This window comes from Paecilomyces variotii, assembly GCF_004022145.1.
Source record: "Paecilomyces variotii strain CBS 101075 chromosome Unknown C8Q69scaffold_5, whole genome shotgun sequence".
Classification (NCBI taxonomy): domain Eukaryota; kingdom Fungi; phylum Ascomycota; class Eurotiomycetes; order Eurotiales; family Thermoascaceae; genus Paecilomyces; species Paecilomyces variotii.
Genome location: NW_021167144.1, coordinates 756,623 through 775,590, shown reverse-complemented (window position 1 = coordinate 775,590; position 18,968 = coordinate 756,623). Strand labels below are relative to the sequence as shown.

The following is an 18,968-nucleotide window of genomic DNA, read 5'->3' as shown; positions in this document are numbered from 1 at the left end:
AGCTGGCAATTTGTCAGATCAGCATGCCATTATTACAGTCGATAGCGTCAAAGTTGTATGCTGAGAAATGCAAATAGATCCTATTGGACCTGATGCATACTATGCTGATCCCGGAAGCCAACTCAATACTCGCTGGCAAATAACGAACAATCCGCGTAGCTGCAGGAGTGATAAGGGGCGCATGATCGGTTTCAGAATTTAGGCAACATGTCACACTCGGTATAATTATCATCCTTGGGAAACTATGACGCTCTATTGATAGCTATCCTACTGATCATTTATAGTCTATGATTTATAATAATGGACGAGCTTCGTAATGCTGGTCCCATCCTCCAGAACTTCAACCTCCTCTTCCAAAGTATATCCTCTCCATCTAGGTAGCAAAACCGTCCATACATACCAGTAGATTACAGCGAAAAGGATTCTGTTTAAGTCAGCTTGAGCAAAGATATGAGAAATTGAAGTGATGACATACATTCCCACGCCAACTACGGCATAAGTAGCATAGAAGAAATCCACGTCCCCTTTCCAGCCCGGAGGCGGGAAGAATGGTGCTGCCAACAAAGCTAGGCATACAATAATCCTTAGCCACACAGCAGGTAGCCAGGCTTTAAACGGTCTTTCGAGATCAGGACGTCGATAACGTAAAAGCAGAAGACCAACTGTAATCGCCAACGCAAAGAACTGGCCGGGATAGCCTTCCACGTCAAGAATGAAATTATAGACATCACCTTGCGGTGGAAGAGTTATCACCAATATAGATGGGATATAGTGTACGATAAGACCACCCAGGGGAGAGTTATAAGGGCGAGAGGAGGATAGCGTCCTGGCAAAAGGTAGGAAGCCTTGGCGGGCCACTTCTTGGTTCACTCGTGCCTATACATTGTCAGAGTCCAGCTGAAATCGCAGACATAGGCCACTTACAAGAGTGAATGTGACCACCATCACATTTCCAGCTGCTGAAATTGCGATGGCTAAAGGGAGGATCGTTCTGCCCAAATGAGGTCCAAAGGCCCGTTCAAAAAATAGGGCTGCGACCAATTCCCCGCTCTCTTTGATCTCTTGGATCGGAACCACGAGAAAGTAAGATACATTGGCCAGAAGATAGAGGCCACACGCCGTGATAAGAGCAGCCGGACCGACAGTCTTTAGAGTGCGAACCGGGTTCTTGACTTCATTCAAGACATTATTGACGTTACTCAGGCCAGCATATGAGTAGAAGACCTTGAAGAGGGATGTGGAGATGGTTCCCCAGCTCCAGTTAGTATCTCTCCAGAGTTCATCCCAGGAAAGCAAGGCCGTCGCAGCAGCCGTGGAAGAAGACCCAATATCGGTATCCTTTTGATGATGAAATGTAATCACGAACAGGCCAGTGATTGCCATTATGGCAACTAGGAAGACCTTGATCCACCCTAGCATATTCTGGATCCAAATGCCTGTCTTCAGAAATCGGGCGTGCACGAACGTTATAATCGTTAATAGGCCGGCAGCCAAGACTTTATTTTGGAACTCCGTTGGCTGCACATTGAGCGCAAACCATATGTACTTGGAAAATACAATGCAGTTGCTGGCTGTGAAGCCTAGAAGCACTGCTTGTGCGGCTATCAGGGTTGAGGCGAGGAACCTAGGATGTCGATAGGTAAACTCGAGATAGACCTTATCTCCACCGGACCGAGGCAGCATGCATCCATATTCAAGGGAGACCGCGAGACCGCATGCTGATAAAATAGCACCGACGACCCATAATACCAGTGCCAAACCGGTGCTTCCCGCCGACTTCAGTATCGCTCCTGGGGTCGCAAATATCCCGCTCCCTATGACTCTGGATATGACGAGGATGTAGGCACTGGACCAGTTGAGATTCCTGCCGTAGGTGGCCGTCTCTGGTAGCGTGTCATGCTCGATGGCTCGAAGGTCTTCTGCTTCTTCTTGCGACGGTCTCTCTGTGCTGAATGTCTGATAGTCCTGAGATGCTGGCAGAAGAGCCTCCGTCAGAGTCTCCGCGTCATCCATTGTTTCGGTCCTGTAACTGTTATTGAGCTTCGTAGTGGCTAACCAGATGAAGGTGCCGATCCAGATTAAGGCATAGCAATATTAGACTGTGAAAGGGGTCTCGATATGTCGGGAGTGTCTGAGAGAGATAAAATTGAGTATCTACGGCACAGGTAGCAAGATGCCCATTGCTGTAGTGTATTTGTAAACATGGCGTCTGAAATAGAGAGAAACACAGGGTTGGCACTGTTGTCCGATCGCACGCCATTCATCCCTACATTGATGTAAGACCCAGTGATTGGAGTACATGATCTGAGCTGACCGAAACAACTGGGCATGATAAGCTTATGCCGAAATATGCAGCAGGAATAAGCCTTTTTGCGGCCTGTATAACTCATATTGTCTTATCATCGCATTCCAGAACGTTGAAGATAAATTAGCATCAAACTACTTAGCTCATAGTCTCATACTAAATAGTTAACTAGAACGCGAAAGAGACGCGGCCTGTCTTATGCTTATGTAAAAATAGCTAGTTGGCTAACTAACTAGTTAGTTGGTTAACGAACGAGTGAATTAACAGGGAACTGATTGGATGAATCATAATGAATTTATCCTTTTATTCGTGTTATATGGACTGGTTCCTGAAATTATCTCGGGGTTCGAAATACCAGACCACGAGGACGGCCGCTCTTGAATAACGGCGTCTATCGTCTGACTTTAGATCCCCGTGTCAATAATGCTAATCTGATCAAGGACAGACAGGCAGCTATATTCACTGCGAAGGAGCCTCTTTAATGAAGGGAGGGTCGGTCTTATATACTGGATATTTGTAGTGACTGCCCACATGATCGTCACGCAGCCTATTTTGACCTTTTCCGTACACCTTCTCCCGGGCAGTCAGTGGTGGATCTTGCTCATCCCTCTTTGGAGGGTAGACGCCGCGACTGCGAAGCTCGGGTACGAGCAAATCGACGACGTCTTCAAAGGTTCCAGGCGTTGTAACATAACCAAGGTTGAATCCGTCGATATCAGCCTCCCGGATCCAACGTTGGAGCTCGTCTGCCACCTGGGCTGGAGTACCAACAGCTACAGGTCCTAACCCACCGATGGACGCAACTTCAGCGACCAAGCGAGGTGTCAGGGAGGGTAGCTCTGGAGTTCTGGCAGTGAGAGTTTCTGCGATCGACGTAACCTTGTGCTTCTCTAGAGAATGCTTTTCGGGGTCTATCTCCTCATCCAGCGGGATCTTGGAGATGTCTATTCCCGTCCAGCCAGAGAAGAGAACGAGCCCCCCGATAGGGGAAGCGTAGCGCTTCGCTCTTTCAAACTTTGCTTTTGCCTCTTCTTCTGTCCGGCCAATAATCGGGGTAAAGGTAGCAAAGAAGTTGATGGATTGAGGATCACGACCGGCCGCCTGTGCCAATTCCCGAATCTTTGCAACCCTGGGCTTCAAGACAGAAGGGCTGTGCGCGGAAACAAAGATAGCCTCCGCATGAGTTGCACCAAACTGGGACCCGGCTCTGCAAAATCAATTTAGCATCCGTGGCAAGCGGGATAGATATGGGGAGCGTTACTTACGGTGATGTTCCAGCTTGGAAGAGGAACGGCGTCCTCTGAGGGCTAGGATCGACGATATGTCTACTTTCAAGGTTGTAGAATTCTCCCTTGTGGTCAATCACTCTGACCTTGTCCGGATCAACATAGGTATCATTCTCCGCATCAGCAACGACTGCGTCATCTGCCCATGAGCCTTCCCATAGTCTAAACGTTTATGCAAATTTAGTATATATCATACGAATATATGGGTGGAGTAATATACTTGTATGTTAGACGCAGATACTCATCTGCTTGAGCATAACGACGGTCATGCTCGATCGGTTCGTCCAGTCCAATAGCCTTAAACGCCCCTTTCTTCCAGGATGTCACAATATTCCAACCAATTCGGCCATTTGTCAGATGGTCGAGTGTGGAGAATCTCTTCGCCAGAAGAAACGGAGGTTCGAAGGATGTTGAGGCAGTAATCCCGAAAGCCAAGTTCTTGGTCACTGCAGCCATGGCACTGATCGGCTATACACAACAGATAATTAGACGACAGAAAAATAGATGGGACAAGAAGGGTCTTACAATTGTAGGGTCCGTGACTGGCCATTGCGCAGCTCTTCGGATACAATTGTCCAGCGAATCTTCATATGTGTCATAGCCACCGTAGGTGTCAGCCAGAAACAAAGCATTGATATCTCCTTTCTCTAACACTTTGGCCAAATTAACCCAGTAGTCCAGCTTTCGTTTCGTGGCTGATCTATCATCCGGATCCTATGAAGCAGTGGTCAACATAATGTCGCTAGCTTGGATCCCAATCGTTGATTTTTGCCTACTTTCCACTGGCCTGGTGATAAGTGTCCCACCGTGGACATATCAAAGGCATTTAGAAGGATCTGCTTCTGTCCCCCAGCCCCATTCTCATAGTTCGCATCGCCTACTGAACCCATGGTGATTTGATTAGCCTTCTCAGAGTTCGAATATAGAAGTCACTGTTTTATCGAGAGACTTCTTTTTAGGCCAACTGTGAAGTAGATATATTTACAAAAGAAGCGTGTGCCGGAAACAGACGACTTCACTCTGTTCAAGTATGCGACCCAAACGTAGCACGAGTCTCGCACTAAGACCTATTAAGAGATACATCTTCTATGCATGCAAAACATATGCCCGAGTATTTCGTGATAACACTACAATACCATACTGGTATCTTTAGCCGTAGTCTGGTTGTTAAGAGGCGCAAAATAATACAAGCCAATTTTACAATATCTGCTGCGGGGTGACATCCGCACCATTGGCGCATATTATTACGCTATAAGCAGGGTATTGGACCCCTGTAATGTAGATAAAGGGAAATGCAATGATTCCTAAGATTTTTGATTTCTAACGGCGCTCGCTTATTACCCATGAAGTTGTCGGCAACGGGAAGGGAAGCTCAGGCGAGAGAGAGAGAGAGAGAGAGAGAATGTTAAAATCTCCCGTCATCCGAACCCGCAATCACATCAGCATCCTGTGGCTAAACGGGCAACGATAATCAACGTTGTCCATCCACCAGCCCCCCTTGGTTACATCGATGCGTCTGGAGTAGAGTCGCAAATGAAAATGGATTCTGCGACAAATGTATCCCCTGTTACGCCGTAATAACCCAGTGTCCTGTCTGGAAAGAACGATCGCTACCCCTGAAGAACCCAAGCAACTGAAGATGATAAAAGAGCGTTGGAATGCGTAACACAGCGACTGAACCGCTCGATACTCTTCTATTCCCCTCCTGTTTCTTCATGCTACCCCTCCAATGACATCGATCTATCACGCCATACGACCCCGCCATGAGCATATCAACCATCAGCTGCGAATCCGATATACTAACACGAAGTACCAAAACATGCCGTATTCTGAGTTTCCACTTGAATCGTCTCCTCTCAAGCCCAATCATCTCCGGCGAAGCACGGTTCGGGTTTTGTAATGCCCTGCTGTGCCTCAGATCCGTAATCAATGGCGAATAATCCCGATAAGCGTGGGATTTCGGGCTGGTTCCTGAGACCCGGATTACTTTGCAGATTCTATTATCTCGTATAATACAGTATTTTCCTTCTCTTCAAAGCGCGCCGATACCTCTTCTCTTTGGTGGTGTACATTGCGCAGACCATTGATAGCAGCAGGTACAATGTCGACGACATCAACCTTCCTGCAGTGCAAGGAAGTCGAGGGGAACGGGCAGGTCCTATTCCATAGACATATATTCGTGGAAGGCCAAGGCGACAGCACAGATACTACAAGATCGAACAGTCCCATCGACGCCAAATTGCAGACGAGCAAACAAAATGTTCTTTTACTTCACGCTGCTCGAGAAAAGTATAAATTGATCGAGGACCACGCTATTCCCTCATTAATACACAATGGAGAGATTCTGGTGAAGGTAGTTGCAGTTGGGTTGAACCCGATCGACTGGAAGGGGCCGTATGTATACTCGCCGGCACTTCTTTTGAAGAATTCTCACTGAGCAACGAGCAATAGGGCTTTCAATTTCGGGATCCCCGCCTTGCCCTGGATCAACGGCCGCGACTTCGCTGGCGTGGTCGTACAGGTATCCAATGAGAGTTCGCGCGTTCGTGTGGGAGATATCGTCCTTGTTCCATCGACCGACTACAGAGACATCCGGAAAGCCGCATTCCAGGAATATGCGGTAGCAACACATTACAACGCAGCACGGATACCTTCGACGACGTCGATAAACGCGGCAGCATCTTTGGGAGTGGCATTTGTGGCCTCGACTTTGGCCTTGGGAGTATCATTCGGCCTGGATTTCTCTACTATTCCCGGAAGTGCGAAAGGCCCGAATCTCCCCAAGGTCCTGAAGGACGCCAATATCAACGTCATTCCAGAGGATATCAGAAAAGAGTGCTTTTCATCTGCGCCTGAATCAGAGCGGATTCAACGCGGTGATTGGCTGGCAATTTGGGGAGGTGAGACATTATAACTTAGCAAACTGGCATAGAAAAGTCTACTGACAGATAACAGCATCAACTACAACTGGTTATATCACTCTACAACTCGCAAAACTGTGCGGCCTTAAAGTGATATGCGTTGCAGACGTTGCGCGCCACGGGGCGAAACTCCTCGATGCCGGAGCAGATTTACTAGTAGACCGACACAATACTGAACGTGCCGTGGAAATCATTCGGGGTGTCACGGGTGGTAAGCTACGCTTTGGCCTCGACATAGTGGGCAAGGACACAGCGGCACTGCTACAGAATGCTCTATTCCGTAGCGAAGACGACGGTCCACAGGCGCATCTTCTTGGATTGACTGGCATTCCCAAGGAACAAGATCCACGGATTCACTACCACACTGTGCCGATCAAGCTCTTCCATACCTCTCCCGCTGTGGGTGAGAGCATGGTCACATGGCTCGAAGGCCTTTTACAGACAGATAGCATCAAACTGCCAGAGGTCGTTCACGCAAAGGGTGGACTTGCAGGTATCAATGACGCGCTGGATATTCTTCGAGAGGGTTCCGTTTCCGGGAAGAGGATTGTTGTTGGACTTGACTCACAGGCGTGACTGGGATTTTCCATTCCAGAAGAAGACGACATTTACACATATGGCGGCCACGGTCTGATTTAGATTATAAACATGACACCCATAGACTATGGATACTAAAATGTCTATAGAATAATTTGACTTCGGTGGTCTTACCTATACATTAGCAATCTTCGTGCTGATGTATAATAACGTTAATTCCAGACATGTTCCACGTAAATTTCCATAGTTGAACTCATGTAGATTGGACCTGCAAAACAATTCCTCACCGAAATCGGATACTGCACCACCGCCAACGTTGCTTAATCTCCGATGAAAGGTCGTCTGATCTCAAGATTTTGTATTTATCATCAATCGGATTAATCTTCGATCAACATTAGATGAATCTAGACACCGTGCAACAATACATACTACGACTAGACCAATGATACCTCACTTCACCTCAAAATAGCCCCTTTTGCAACATTACGCACGGGCATCTTCCGCGCCTCAAAGTAGTCACTTAATTAGTAAACAGCTTGTAATTATCAATTATATAAAAGTTAGTCTAGAAGCTCCGTAGGTAACATTAACTAGTTACTGCATAGAGTGCTCATGTATGGTTAGGAGATTCCGGGGTTCACTGACGCAATAGCACCCCGGTATTTGCTTTATCAATGTCCAACCTATCACGGAAGCAACGCATTGACACCTCGAACCGTTCCTATCTGTAATTCCTCTGTAGAATAATCTTCTTTCGCGTGTCCCTTACCTATTTTGGTTTTTCGTGTCGGAATATGTCCGCGGTGGAGGATTTGTTTTTTGTATGGTATGTACTGTACCTGTACGGAGAGAAAACGGCCTTGAGGAAATTGTGGCTGTGATTATTATTATGGAGAGGCCTAGTATAGTTCTCCGGCGCATCTGTTTCCTTTTCTGGTCATAGTATAGTTCCAGTTCCAGTTCCCAGGCGTAGGGTGAGGGGCACAAGGGACACGAAGGAGGGGTGGACGGAGGGGAGGGGCTTCTGGGAAGAAGTACTCTGGATCTTACTTCGCAAAGAAAAAAGAAAGGGAAAGCAGAACGAGGAACTTGTTAGACTTTTCTCTTTTCTCTTTCGTGGCTTCCAAGGAGGGTCCGGCCATCGCTCCCATTTCCATTTTCTCTTGTATTTTCTTCAATTGAACCCGGGACAATTCAACTGAGAAATAAGCAAAACAATATTATACCCTTCACAATGGCATCCTCATCCTCATCCTCATCCTCATCCTCATCACCAGCTAAGAAGCAGCTCATCGTGAATGCTTTCACGATGCAAGCTCCCACACACCTTAACCCGGGTCTATACCGCTACCCCAAAGATAAAGGCAGTTCCTACAACTCGATCCAGCACTGGATCTCAATCGCGCAGAAGCTCGAAGCCGCGAAGTTCCACGCTATTTTCTTCGCAGATGTCCTAGGCGGCTACGACGTATACAAGGGACCTGCGAATCTTGATCCTACGATTCCTGGCGGGACGCAATTCCCTATAATTGATCCGCTTTATAGCGTCTCGGCCCTGGCGGCCGCGACGCAGAGCATTGGATTTGGAATTACTGCATCGACGACGTATGATTCGCCGTATGCGCTGGCGCGTCGCTTCTCGACCGTTGACCACTTGAGCGGTGGCCGCGTGGGGTGGAATATCGTTACGTCGTATCTGGATTCAGCGGCGAGGAATTTTGGACTGGACACTCAGATTGAGCATGATGAGCGGTATAGAATCGCAGATGAGTATCTGAATGTGACGTATAAGTTGTGGGAGGGGTCTTGGAGGGACGGAGCTGTGGAGAAGAGCGAGAAGAGATATGCGGATCCTCATGCGGTGCGCCAGATTAATCATGAAGGGAAGTACTTCAAGATTCCAGGACCGCATCTCGTTGAGCCTTCGCCTCAGCGGACGCCGTTGTTGCTTCAAGCGGGGACGTCTACGGCTGGAAAGGCGTTTGCTGCGAAGCATGCGGAGGCTATCTTCCTGAATGGCCATGCGCCCGAGCTCGTGAGACCCTCTGTCGACTCGATTCGCAAGCAGGCAGCGGAGGCTGGGCGCGATCCGTCCAGTATCAAGATCATCGCTGGTGTTCTGGCTATCGTCGCGGAGACGGACGAAGCCGCACAAGCCAAGTTCGAAGAGATTGCTTCATATGGAGACGAAGAAGGTGCCCTGGCCCTCTTTGGTGGCTGGTCAGGTTACGATCTTAGCAAATATCCCGAAGACCAAGACTTCCGTTTCGTCGAGCAGCCCGCGATCCGCAGCATGGTCAACCACTGGGCTAGCACAGTTCCGGGAACTGAAGGCAAGAAATGGGACAAGAAGACCATCGCAGAGTACCTGAAGCTCGGCGGTAACGGTCCCAAGATCATCGGCAGCGCAAAGACAGTGGCAGATCAGCTGGAGAAATGGGTTGAAGTAGCCGATGTGGACGGTTTCAATTTCAGCGCTGCTAGTATCCCAGAGACGTTTGAGGATATCATCACGTATCTGCTACCTGAATTGCGGAAGAGAGGGCTGTTCTGGGATGATTATACAGTGAAGGGAGGTACGTTCCGCGAGAATGTATATGGTAAAGCAGGGCAGAATAGGTTGCCGGATACGCATCCAGGGGCGCAGTATTTCTGGAAGGAAGGGGAGGAGGCGCCAAAATATGTGCTCCAGAAAGAGAATTAGAACGTTTGAAAGGTCGTCTCGGTTGTGAACTCTACCGGTCTAGAGGATTAAGATGAATTATTCCAAGACTCGGCTTCATCTATGTATCTTTCCTCCTTATACGCGACTCCTGTCCCTGTCTGTTCGAGAACCGGCAGCATGGCTCGCCACAAAGACATACCTTATCCAGTTGTTTCCAATAATGGTCTGAGTAGTCGACTGTGATTTCAGAGCCCATTATTATACCACGGGAGACAACAATAATGCGTTCAATGCCGCGCCAGTAGAATTTCTGGAACTGGCAATTAGGATAGCATGAATGATTTATGAATCGCGTAAAGTTGCCTGCAAGTATATTATATTAGTGGACTGTCAGAATAGGATCCATTTATAAATAGTTTACGAACCCATTTTACCCTGGAAGATCTGGAAGGTATTCTCACGGGAACCTCCAACCATGACATCCATACCTTGCACTCCCTTGGTGACAAGTCCCACAAACTCTCCAATAGCCGTTCCTCTTTCGAAATTCTAATATCACCGTTAGTCGAGATATCGTCAGCAATGGAGACAGCTTGGATCCTTACGCAACGGGCAATGATGCCATTATTCTTTCCAGTGGACGTATGAAAAATCTGCACCGGCACAGGGCTTTTAGGAGCCCCAAACAGAGAAGGATAGCAAGAACAACGGTTCAAACGGACATCATCCGACTGCAGTTGCTTGCAAATATGACATGTATCGGAGTCTACTCCGAGCATTCGACGAGGATCTTCATCACCGAAGGCACTGCGGTCCAGAATACACTCGTCTATAAACGTATAATCGAAACCATTCGGCAAATGGCTGTAGGTCAACTCGATAGGTATCGCAGGCTTGGAACGTATAGTCACCCATTGATGTGGATTCCCATGATACCTCCGAGGAGATTCTTGTCCTATAAGATCGACCAGGTTCCGCCACTCGGGATGTAGAGTGTCGGCGGCAACTTCGACGCTGTGCCGGACACTCTGTAGCTTTGGCCAGAGGCCTTCATCATGTCCTTTTCGGTATTTGCAGAAGCGGTAAACACCTGCGCTGGCAAAGATGAGACAGGCCCATCCTCCGGCATCCTTGATCTCCTTATAGCCACGCCAGATAGCTCTGATATGACATGTCAGCATCCCAGACATGTCCTCATTGATCATGAGACGAACAATCGATTTCTCAGGTCCTTCTCCTTCCATCCAAGAGCAGCGCAGGCTTCTGCTAGGACGGCCATGTGAGCATCTGTAGCCGAGTATCCCTCGTTTTCAGTCCTCACAGCAGCTATGCGTCCTTCGTAGCATTCAACCCAATATGCCTGTGCGACCATTTCCAGCGCACGGGACGATTGGCTCTGATTATAGTATCTCAAACACGTCTTACTGACTTCTCGAAAGTCCTATAAATGAACTGCTGAGCCTGAATCTGTATCCATCAAGAACCAGATGATAACTGACCTCACTACTCAATGAGCCATAAGAACGAATAACCGTGTTTTGCTGCTGCTCTGTGTTAGAGGTGAAATATCGCCTTTTTTCCAGGGTGTACATACCAGCGTAGGCCTACTTAGCTGTACAGACGAATGCACCTGACGCCATATTCCAGCTATGAGCCTATCCACCGAGGTTGGTTCTAACACCGGTCCAGCGACCTTGCGCTTGTGCTTCCGCAGAGGAAAGCGAGTCACATCACTGAGTACCTGACGTACAGATATGTTTTCACTGGCATCACCGCGCTCATGTCCAGAACCAGAATCCGATGCTGCGTCATCCGAGACACTCGCAGAGTTACTCCCTTGATTCTGTAACCGGAGGCCACCAACTACTTTGCGCCTCTTGCAGCCCTCTCCACCATCACTTTGCCCGGAGTCTGGTGTTGACAGTGGATTCCAATTCGGTCTGTCTTTACCCTCTCCTTCCGCTACCTGACACTTATAGAGCAATTGTCAGCCTGAGATCATTTGAATATTTAGAACCTTCTTACTTGGGAATCCAACAGGACCGATGCTTTGGGGATGGGATTGCGGATCAATTCTCCATTTTTGAAAGCGAGATATCCCTGGACTTCATATTAGCAATCACTATTAGACAGGCCCATCCCAAATTAGCTGCAGTCCTTACCAGGACCAGCCGCTGGTCGTTTTGGTTAACAGATAACCCATTTTCGCGCACGTCGTCCAGTGAACCGCAGAGTACGCCTTCAATTCGTAAGTATGGCCCATCTCGCGAGTCAAGTTCCGAAGCTGGCGCGCTAATTTGGGCAGAAATCTCTTCTTTGAGGAGATCTAACAACGTTGGACCACGAGATGGCTCTCCGTCAGATGGGGGTCTGCATGTCGGCACTGAGGTCGCCATAGCGGTCATTGTATGATACAGACAGAACGACTGTATTACTTAACCGGTTGATATGGGCCTATCTTGTGTCGATGACCACCACTTCTGCATTCACTGCGCATAGCTACGAGCCAAACGAACTAACTCTCAATTTCCCTTGGGCCGAAGAGCCCTCTTTCGAGAGTGAATGATGTTACTGATGCCAAGATCCTCCTTGTGTTGATGGCAAATGCGCCAAGCTATCTCCATCCCGGATATGGAGATAGTTAGTCATCTTCTGCCCGGGCAGAACAGGATGGAGATTCATCTTCAGTCTCTTCGATCCAAGCAACTCTGCCTTTGAAGATGTGTCAATGATTTCAATCCGTTGTGGTAGTGTTTACACCAGTGACTCCTTTTATATCAGCCACGCGAGCAAAGGGAATGATTGAATCGGGATCTTGAAACCACAATTGAATCCAGCTCTATAGAGTCCATATTCCTATTGTAGTGCACGTACCTACGGACCCGGGACTTGGTTCCGTATTAATTTTGCCTAATGAGAGGCCAGAGAGAATGACAAGCGAGTTGGCTCCATATTAGGACTATAAAAAAAAGTCGTTCCCCTCAACCTAGCCTACCTATATCCAGAGGACAGTCACAATATCAAGTCCACTGCAGACCATTCTGCACGCCACTTCCATCTCGTCTCTGTGTCGTCTTCGATTCTATTATCCGATGCCAGAGCAGTAGTTGAGATCTGACGCTTGGTCAACAATGACGTCCCCTTCGAACAGTTCAGCCCGCTCCCAAAGGGACAAGCCCAAAAGAGCTTATGGCTACGAGGGACTGGATGGATGGAGAGGAATACGGTGGCTTTGTATAGGTCGAGGCATGTATCATGATGTGAGAAGGCGCTTACCATATTACTGGAGCGATATCACGGATGCACTCACCTACCGAACGATTGCCAGTACGGTCCGGATGTATTTTGTGAAGTACGTGACCTTCCTAACCATTACAATTGGTTCTGTATGTCCGCGGAGAGCGTGGAATGCTCACTTCCCAACTCCAGCATCCTCCCAGCCATCGCTTATACCCTCGATATGGACCGTCGCACAGGAGGGTTCTTCGGCATTAACGAAGCATTGTTCTCATCCGCGCTCGCTGCTGTCGTTTTCAGTCTTCTCGGAGCGCAGCCTTTGACTATTGTCGGTATAACCGGTTTGATATCGCTGTTCAATTATACCATCTATGAGATCATTGTACAGTACGAGCCTTCTATTTACCCCAGCTTCATGGCATGGACGGGCATCTGGGCTGCAATCTTCCACTGGATTGTCTCATTGTGTAATCTTTGTGACTATATGCGCTATGTGACGGATTTCTCCAGTGAAGCGTTTGGCATGTACGTGGGTATAATCTACTGCAGTAAGTAAGACCAGTCGGAAAATATTTTTTTTGCAGATATCAGCTTAACTGGATTATATACAGTCAAAGGCGTCGAAGAATTAACTAGCGAGTTCGATGCGAGGGGCAGTAATGCCGGATACTTGAGTTGCATGATTGCCATCTTGTATTTCGGAACCATCTATGGACTGGAGAAGCTAGGATCCAGTACCATGTGGAAACCATCTCTCAGAGGGCTCCTGGCAGATTACGCATATGTGGTACGTTCTCTTTTTCGACAATGCCATGATTTGGAATACGGCTTCAACTCACAACACCTAAGTATAGATCGGAACTCTCTTCTGGGTCGGATTCGCACATTTCCCCGGTCGTTTGCAAACCGCGAACATCTCTATGGTGCCAGTCTCTCGCGCCTTCTATCCATCGCAGGATCGAGGCTGGTTAATCCATTTCTGGCATTTGGATGCCAAATGGGTCTTTGCTGCATTGCCCTTCGGATTCCTGATTATGCTTCTTTTCTACTATGACCATGTAACTCTACCTTGTCTCGAAGCCATTGAGTACATACTACGGAGACTTCTTGTGCTGACACCACACAGAACGTCAGCAGCTTAACTGCCCAAGCACGCCAATACCCACTGAAGAAACCAGCAGGTTTTCATTGGGATTTCTTCTTATTGGGATGCACGACCTTTGTAGCCGGCATCATCGGTATCCCGATGCCCAATGGTTTAGTTCCACAAGTATGTCAAAGACGTCAACAGCAACGAGTTTCCAAGATATATATACAAACTGACAAACGCTCCAGGCGCCCGTACATACTGACTCGCTCACGGTGTACGAGACGGATGTCCAGATCATCTCGACTGAAGAAGGAGAAGGATCCGAGATCCGCCGACCAGTAGTCAAAGCCACTGCGGTAGTTGAGCAACGTATATCGCATTTCTTCATGGCTTTAGCTATCATCGGTACCATGACTGGACCACTTCTGATAGTCTTGCATACGATGCCATCCGCTGTTTTTGCAGGTGTATTCTTCATTGTCGGGGTACGTAGATAACGGGGCCAGGACTCTCTCATTCCCAGATGTTTCTCGTTATACGATTGCTAAAACAAACGTGCATGATGATATAGTGGGGATCGATTGAAACGAACGGGATTCTATTAAAAATTCTATTCGTCCTGAGAGAAAACCGATTCATCCAACGAGATGAACCGCTACTTACCGTGCGAAAGCGGAAAGTCTTGCTATGGGTCGCATGTCAAGCGATAGACGTCGCTGCCTGTGTTGCCATTTCTCAAACCATCGCTGCAATTGGTCAGTACTTGACAATATTTCTTCCATGACATATATTCTTCCAGGAACACTATTAATACCTAGAGTATCAGGTTTCCCTATTTTGATTATCGCATTGATTCCCTTCCGGGTATATGTGATTCCGAAATGGTTCAACCAGCACGAACTCAACGTCATGGATGACTTGACTGCTAATAATAAATGCGTCCTTGAAAGTCTCGGAGGCGAGCCGAGATTTCCCGGGAGGGCGAGACCGGAGCATGTTGGATTGGAGCGCCAGTATTCTGAGCGGAAACATGGCGTAGATAGGCAGAGGTTTGGTAGTATCCATCGATAAAGCTAGAATTACATCTAAGTCGGAGTACACCATAGTAAGTGCAGAAGTACTTGAGTTAGTAGTACGATGCAATGATTATTTATGAATTTTAGCTCCCGCATCTGGCAGTCAATTACTGTACTTCACCAGAGACTAAAGGCAGGGAATATATCTCTGCAGTAGATACGGTACTAGAGAGTTAAATCATACTATTTGGCGTTGTTGGTCGAGTCAGCGAGTCTTAGTATTCCATAAGCAATGGGCATATTTACCAACCCATCTATAAACTATTGCCAAGTTTTCTTGTAAGGGGTATGTGATAGAAGAGGAAGTCGGGAGGTTCATCGCACATGCTACATACATGCTACCTATATATAAGAAATATTTGATATTCTCCATATAAGATAATCTGTCTTTACTCGTAAACTTATCGCAGACCACTCATACATCCCACCAACCCTCCATATATGATCTCAGATCAATCTTCTCAGGAAGTGTAAGATGGGGCGTGAGTTCCGCCTCGGGATCCAACTCTCTCTTCGTCCACCCATTTCCAAAGTAAGCAAACCGATTCCCGCTAGGGTTAAGATACGTGTACTCGAAATCTTCCCATCTGGGATCCCGCCGAACATAGTTGGCATGACTTGCACTTCCAGGGAAGATACCATGTACGCGACCACCCGGTCGTCCACCGTTATACCACGAACTGCAGTTCTTGTTTCCTTCGGAAGAGTCATCGTTGGCGGTCCAGACCGTGCGAGGGTAGAACCGATCGCTGTACTCAACGTAGTCGTCCGTGGCTTGTTTCGATGGCGCCAGGCTCTTGATTCCTTGGCTGCGGAATTTGCGGATGACTTTGGCGAGGTAGGTAATCTGGTTTTCGACGTTGTTTGGGACAGAGCCGCTGTAACCAGAGGAAGCAGGGCCTCCGATCCAGAGCAAGTTAGGGAAGCCGGGAGTTGCGAGACCGAGATAAGTGTATGGAAATCCGAAGTGGCCTTCTGGTTTCCATGCCGTCTTCAGATCAATGCCGTTGGCGATGAGAGAGAACGGAGGAGCAAAGTCGACGTTTGCACCAGTAGCGCAGATGATAACGTCGACTTCCCGCTCGATGCCGTCGTTGGTTACGATTCCCTTTTCTGTGAAGCGCTGGATAGGCGTCTGGATGAAATTGACGTTCTCCTTGGTCAATGCTTCCAGATATCCCGGACCGGGAGTCGGTCGGCGACAGTTTGGTGGAAAGTCAGGGATGATCTTGTCTGATAGCTCAGGCTTATCAACCACCCGATCTAGCATCATCTTGCTCCATTTTGAGCGCAATTCCTTGTTCTCGGGAGAGTCTTTGAAGATGACACTGAATCTCTGGAAGTAGCCCTTCTCGACGCTTCGTCGATACTCCAGGTACTTTTCTGGATCCTTGAAAGACTCCAGTTGCTCTTTCGAGAAGAGATTCGGCTCGAGCCTGCGAACACCTGTCGAGGCAAACGAGTCCACCACCCATGTTCGGTTCCGAGCATAGTGGTCAACATGACCTGCAATGGGCTGGATCGAGGGGAGAACCTGGAGTCCTGATGCTCCATTTCCTATGAGGGCAATGCGCTTGCCGGTGAGATCGACGTCGTGGTTCCAATTAGAAGAGTGGAAGATCGTTCCTTTGAATTGATCTCTTCCTTCATAGTCCGGGAGCTTCCAGGCGTTGAAATGGCCGATAGCTCCGATCAGGATATCCAGCAGCTCCTCATACACCTGCAAGTCACGTCAGATGAGGAGACCAACAACCACTAGCCAACGTGCTGCTTACTCTGTCCTCCTTCAGATCCTTCAATGTAACTTTCCACTTACCCTCGTCCGGCAGCCATTCTGCCCTTTCGACTCGGTGGTTCAGTTTCAAATACTTGTAGACGTCGTACTTTCGTGCAACTCCTTGCCAGTATTCCTTGATCTCTTTGCCTTGGGCAAACTCCTCGCTCCATTGCGTGTTGGGTTCGAATCCTGATTGGTACACATGGGCGGGAATATCGCATCTGACGCCGGGATAGGTATTTTCGAACCTGACCGTCGTCATTGTTAGCTAGAGTAACATATTGCGATTGCCAAAGGACTATTACTGCATACCAAGTGCCACCCTATCACACGTTAGCTTTGAACCACGAGCAATTGTCGAAGCATTAAACGGACTCACCACATCCGGATTCTTGTCATAGATTCGTAGGTCCAAACCAGGCAGCTTCGCTGGCAGAAGCACTCCCGCTAATACGCCCGACAACCCAGCTCCAATCACACCAACTTTGATATCTCTGACCTGGTCGACGGGATGTTCTTCAAGTTCAAATCGCGGCTTGGTTGCAGGAGCTTCTGTTGTAGAATCTTGAGGGATCCTCTTGACTTCGGTTACTGGCGCATTTTTCAGATCGTATAATGCAGGCGCAGGAACGACGTGGTCTATCCCATTGCCATTCAACGATGGCTCAATATTTGCTGTTGCTAGATCTTGAACAAGCGTCATGATGGAGATGACGATGACGAAGAAGATGCGACTTGAAAAGCAAAAGAAAAAGAAAACAAACAGAGGGAATAGAAGGATGATTTTAATATCGTTGCACTGAGCCCGCTTTCACTTCACTCTTCGGAGCTGTCTCCGTGGGTCGAGTATGTATAGAAAACATGGCATAAGTTACGTCTTTCGTACCGTTAACTATGGGGTGGTAACACCATCGATCTACCCCTCGGACAAGTTGCTGCACGCAATCTGCCACATTTTGTTCGTGAGGACATCCTGCCGGGTGTATCGCCGTCAAGATTGGTCGATGCCCCTCATTTTGGAGGGGTCAAGACTCTATCAATGTTGATAATCAGTTGCACCATCGCGCGTCGGGATGGTGTCAACATATCAGACGACGGAATGATACTTCCCATATGTATTCCCCAACCAGGTGTTTTGTTAAAGCAGTCTTCATACATTTAACTAACCTCAGTGACCGTTCCTTGGCACCAACCCAACTTGTGCTGGACTGCTTGTGTTTTCTTTCGATTATTATTCTCTAACTATGCAGAACAGTTGTCGATGTAGCTCTGGATGACGCTTATCAACGGCAAATTGAAACCAGGTTATTAAATCAGCAGCTTCAGTGAAAGAAGCTACCCGCAGCAGACTATCTATCACAGCTCGATGTCGACTGCAATGACAGCTCACCAGATGCAATCTGGCCACAAATAGCATTACTGGATCTTGCTTGAGATTCTGCTGCTGCCAATTGGTCCGGGATGTCCGATGAAGTGTTCCTCTGCATCTCACATCATCATCATCGCTATCATTGTAACTACCAAACGAACTTCAACCACAAGACGCTGATCTTATCCAGATGCTTACTCTGTATCCAGCAGCGGACAATCCCCTTGTTCCCTGCATGAATTCCTTCATTCTCGCTCTGGGTCCAGCAGGGCGATTGTCCGTTGTCGGCCAGGCAGTCAGACATGATCATCACTGGCCAATGAGCGACGAGGGAAACGGGAATCCAAGCAGTGCAGTGATGATTTCATTGTGGTCGCTAAGTTAACTGAGCTTAGTCTAGATAACTGAATGAACCAACTAGACGAGATGAAGCAGTTGGACAATTTCTCGATCGAAAGACTTTTTCTGCTTTGGCCGCGAGTAGCCGTGACCGGATGAGTCAGCCGCCGACACCGGCGTCGATCCCCGCGGCGAAGTGCGATGTGAGTGGCTCGACAGCCGATAAGCACGGCCAATCAGAACTCAGTCCATTCCGCTGACCGCCGAGATCGGGCCAGCCCCTCGAAAACGGCTGAGCGACATCGCGGGCAGCGTCGCTGATATATAAAGTCGCTGTGGCTGGATCGTTATTAATTGCTCTCGGCT

General features: G+C 48.1%; 7 protein-coding genes across 7 annotated transcripts; 3 read left to right on the top strand and 4 right to left on the bottom strand.

The window, feature by feature from the left end:
- Window positions 1-281: 281 nt before the first annotated feature.
- Window positions 282-2,444, bottom strand: C8Q69DRAFT_466593 (putative methionine permease). The gene is made up of 3 exons (XM_028630571.1): window positions 925-2,444; window positions 476-876; window positions 282-424 (listed from the first exon to the last, which is right to left on the bottom strand). Exons 1-3 carry the CDS (start codon window positions 2,011-2,013, stop codon window positions 286-288), a joined length of 1,629 nt encoding a protein of 542 aa, XP_028485241.1. The 5' UTR covers window positions 2,014-2,444; the 3' UTR covers window positions 282-285.
- Window positions 2,445-2,494: 50 nt separating this feature from the next.
- Window positions 2,495-4,735, bottom strand: C8Q69DRAFT_466592 (xenobiotic compound monooxygenase, DszA family). Its single transcript, XM_028630570.1, has 5 exons — window positions 4,368-4,735; window positions 4,117-4,305; window positions 3,812-4,059; window positions 3,571-3,753; window positions 2,495-3,512 (listed from the first exon to the last, which is right to left on the bottom strand). The coding sequence occupies exons 1-5, from the start codon at window positions 4,479-4,481 to the stop codon at window positions 2,765-2,767; spliced, it is 1,482 nt and encodes a 493-aa protein (XP_028485240.1). The 5' UTR covers window positions 4,482-4,735; the 3' UTR covers window positions 2,495-2,764.
- An 854-nt stretch (window positions 4,736-5,589) lies between these two features.
- Window positions 5,590-7,239, top strand: C8Q69DRAFT_466588 (oxidoreductase). The gene is made up of 3 exons (XM_028630569.1): window positions 5,590-5,985; window positions 6,043-6,491; window positions 6,547-7,239. Exons 1-3 carry the CDS (start codon window positions 5,693-5,695, stop codon window positions 7,086-7,088), a joined length of 1,284 nt encoding a protein of 427 aa, XP_028485239.1. The 5' UTR covers window positions 5,590-5,692; the 3' UTR covers window positions 7,089-7,239.
- Window positions 7,240-8,070: 831 nt separating this feature from the next.
- Window positions 8,071-9,869, top strand: C8Q69DRAFT_466586 (xenobiotic compound monooxygenase, DszA family). Its single transcript, XM_028630568.1, has one exon. The coding sequence runs from the start codon at window positions 8,284-8,286 to the stop codon at window positions 9,751-9,753; it is 1,470 nt and encodes a 489-aa protein (XP_028485238.1). The 5' UTR covers window positions 8,071-8,283; the 3' UTR covers window positions 9,754-9,869.
- On the bottom strand, window positions 9,793-12,298 carry C8Q69DRAFT_259904 (SET domain protein). The gene is made up of 8 exons (XM_028626674.1): window positions 11,877-12,298; window positions 11,740-11,814; window positions 11,309-11,686; window positions 11,214-11,258; window positions 10,929-11,155; window positions 10,320-10,875; window positions 10,140-10,263; window positions 9,793-10,077 (listed from the first exon to the last, which is right to left on the bottom strand). Exons 1-8 carry the CDS (start codon window positions 12,117-12,119, stop codon window positions 9,833-9,835), a joined length of 1,893 nt encoding a protein of 630 aa, XP_028485237.1. The 5' UTR covers window positions 12,120-12,298; the 3' UTR covers window positions 9,793-9,832.
- Window positions 12,299-12,720: 422 nt separating this feature from the next.
- Window positions 12,721-15,112, top strand: C8Q69DRAFT_520478 (HCO3 transporter family-domain-containing protein; the record flags this gene model as incomplete). The annotated part of the gene is made up of 8 exons (XM_028633500.1): window positions 12,721-13,066; window positions 13,144-13,499; window positions 13,563-13,738; window positions 13,806-14,009; window positions 14,054-14,221; window positions 14,287-14,526; window positions 14,613-14,796; window positions 14,868-15,112. Exons 1-8 carry the CDS (start codon window positions 12,846-12,848, stop codon window positions 15,110-15,112), a joined length of 1,794 nt encoding a protein of 597 aa, XP_028485236.1. The 5' UTR covers window positions 12,721-12,845.
- Window positions 15,113-15,513: 401 nt separating this feature from the next.
- On the bottom strand, window positions 15,514-17,909 carry C8Q69DRAFT_259847 (putative flavin-binding monooxygenase). Its single transcript, XM_028626673.1, has 4 exons — window positions 17,274-17,909; window positions 17,207-17,217; window positions 16,893-17,142; window positions 15,514-16,837 (listed from the first exon to the last, which is right to left on the bottom strand). Exons 1-4 carry the CDS (start codon window positions 17,595-17,597, stop codon window positions 15,533-15,535), a joined length of 1,890 nt encoding a protein of 629 aa, XP_028485235.1. The 5' UTR covers window positions 17,598-17,909; the 3' UTR covers window positions 15,514-15,532.
- Between the last annotated feature and the right edge of the window lie 1,059 nt (window positions 17,910-18,968).

Bases quoted from the DNA above. Each gene is read 5' to 3' on its own strand.
- C8Q69DRAFT_466593 (XM_028630571.1), bottom strand. From the start codon at position 2,013: ATGGATGACGCGGAGACTCTGACGGAGGCTCTTCTGCCAGCATCTCAG. The intron at 877-924 runs GTAAGTGGCCTA...GACAATGTATAG, and splicing joins TGGTGGTCACATTCACTCTT to GCACGAGTGAACCAAGAAGT. The intron at 425-475 runs GTATGTCATCAC...TGACTTAAACAG, and splicing joins GCCGTAGTTGGCGTGGGAAT to AATCCTTTTCGCTGTAATCT.
- C8Q69DRAFT_466592 (XM_028630570.1), bottom strand. From the start codon at position 4,481: ATGGGTTCAGTAGGCGATGCGAACTATGAGAATGGGGCTGGGGGACAG. The intron at 4,306-4,367 runs GTAGGCAAAAAT...ACTGCTTCATAG, and splicing joins TATCACCAGGCCAGTGGAAA to GATCCGGATGATAGATCAGC. The intron at 3,754-3,811 runs GTATATTACTCC...ATAAACGTTTAG, and splicing joins TATCTGCGTCTAACATACAA to ACTATGGGAAGGCTCATGGG.
- C8Q69DRAFT_466588 (XM_028630569.1), top strand. From the start codon at position 5,693: ATGTCGACGACATCAACCTTCCTGCAGTGCAAGGAAGTCGAGGGGAAC. The intron at 5,986-6,042 runs GTATGTATACTC...AACGAGCAATAG, and splicing joins CCGATCGACTGGAAGGGGCC to GGCTTTCAATTTCGGGATCC. The intron at 6,492-6,546 runs GTGAGACATTAT...GACAGATAACAG, and splicing joins TTGGCTGGCAATTTGGGGAG to CATCAACTACAACTGGTTAT.
- C8Q69DRAFT_466586 (XM_028630568.1), top strand. From the start codon at position 8,284: ATGGCATCCTCATCCTCATCCTCATCCTCATCCTCATCACCAGCTAAG.
- C8Q69DRAFT_259904 (XM_028626674.1), bottom strand. From the start codon at position 12,119: ATGACCGCTATGGCGACCTCAGTGCCGACATGCAGACCCCCATCTGAC. The intron at 11,259-11,308 runs GTATGTACACCC...AACACAGAGCAG, and splicing joins AGCTAAGTAGGCCTACGCTG to CAGCAAAACACGGTTATTCG. The intron at 10,876-10,928 runs GTTCGTCTCATG...ATGTCATATCAG, and splicing joins AAGGACCTGAGAAATCGATT to AGCTATCTGGCGTGGCTATA.
- C8Q69DRAFT_259847 (XM_028626673.1), bottom strand. From the start codon at position 17,597: ATGACGCTTGTTCAAGATCTAGCAACAGCAAATATTGAGCCATCGTTG. The intron at 16,838-16,892 runs GTAAGCAGCACG...CGTGACTTGCAG, and splicing joins AGGATCTGAAGGAGGACAGA to GTGTATGAGGAGCTGCTGGA.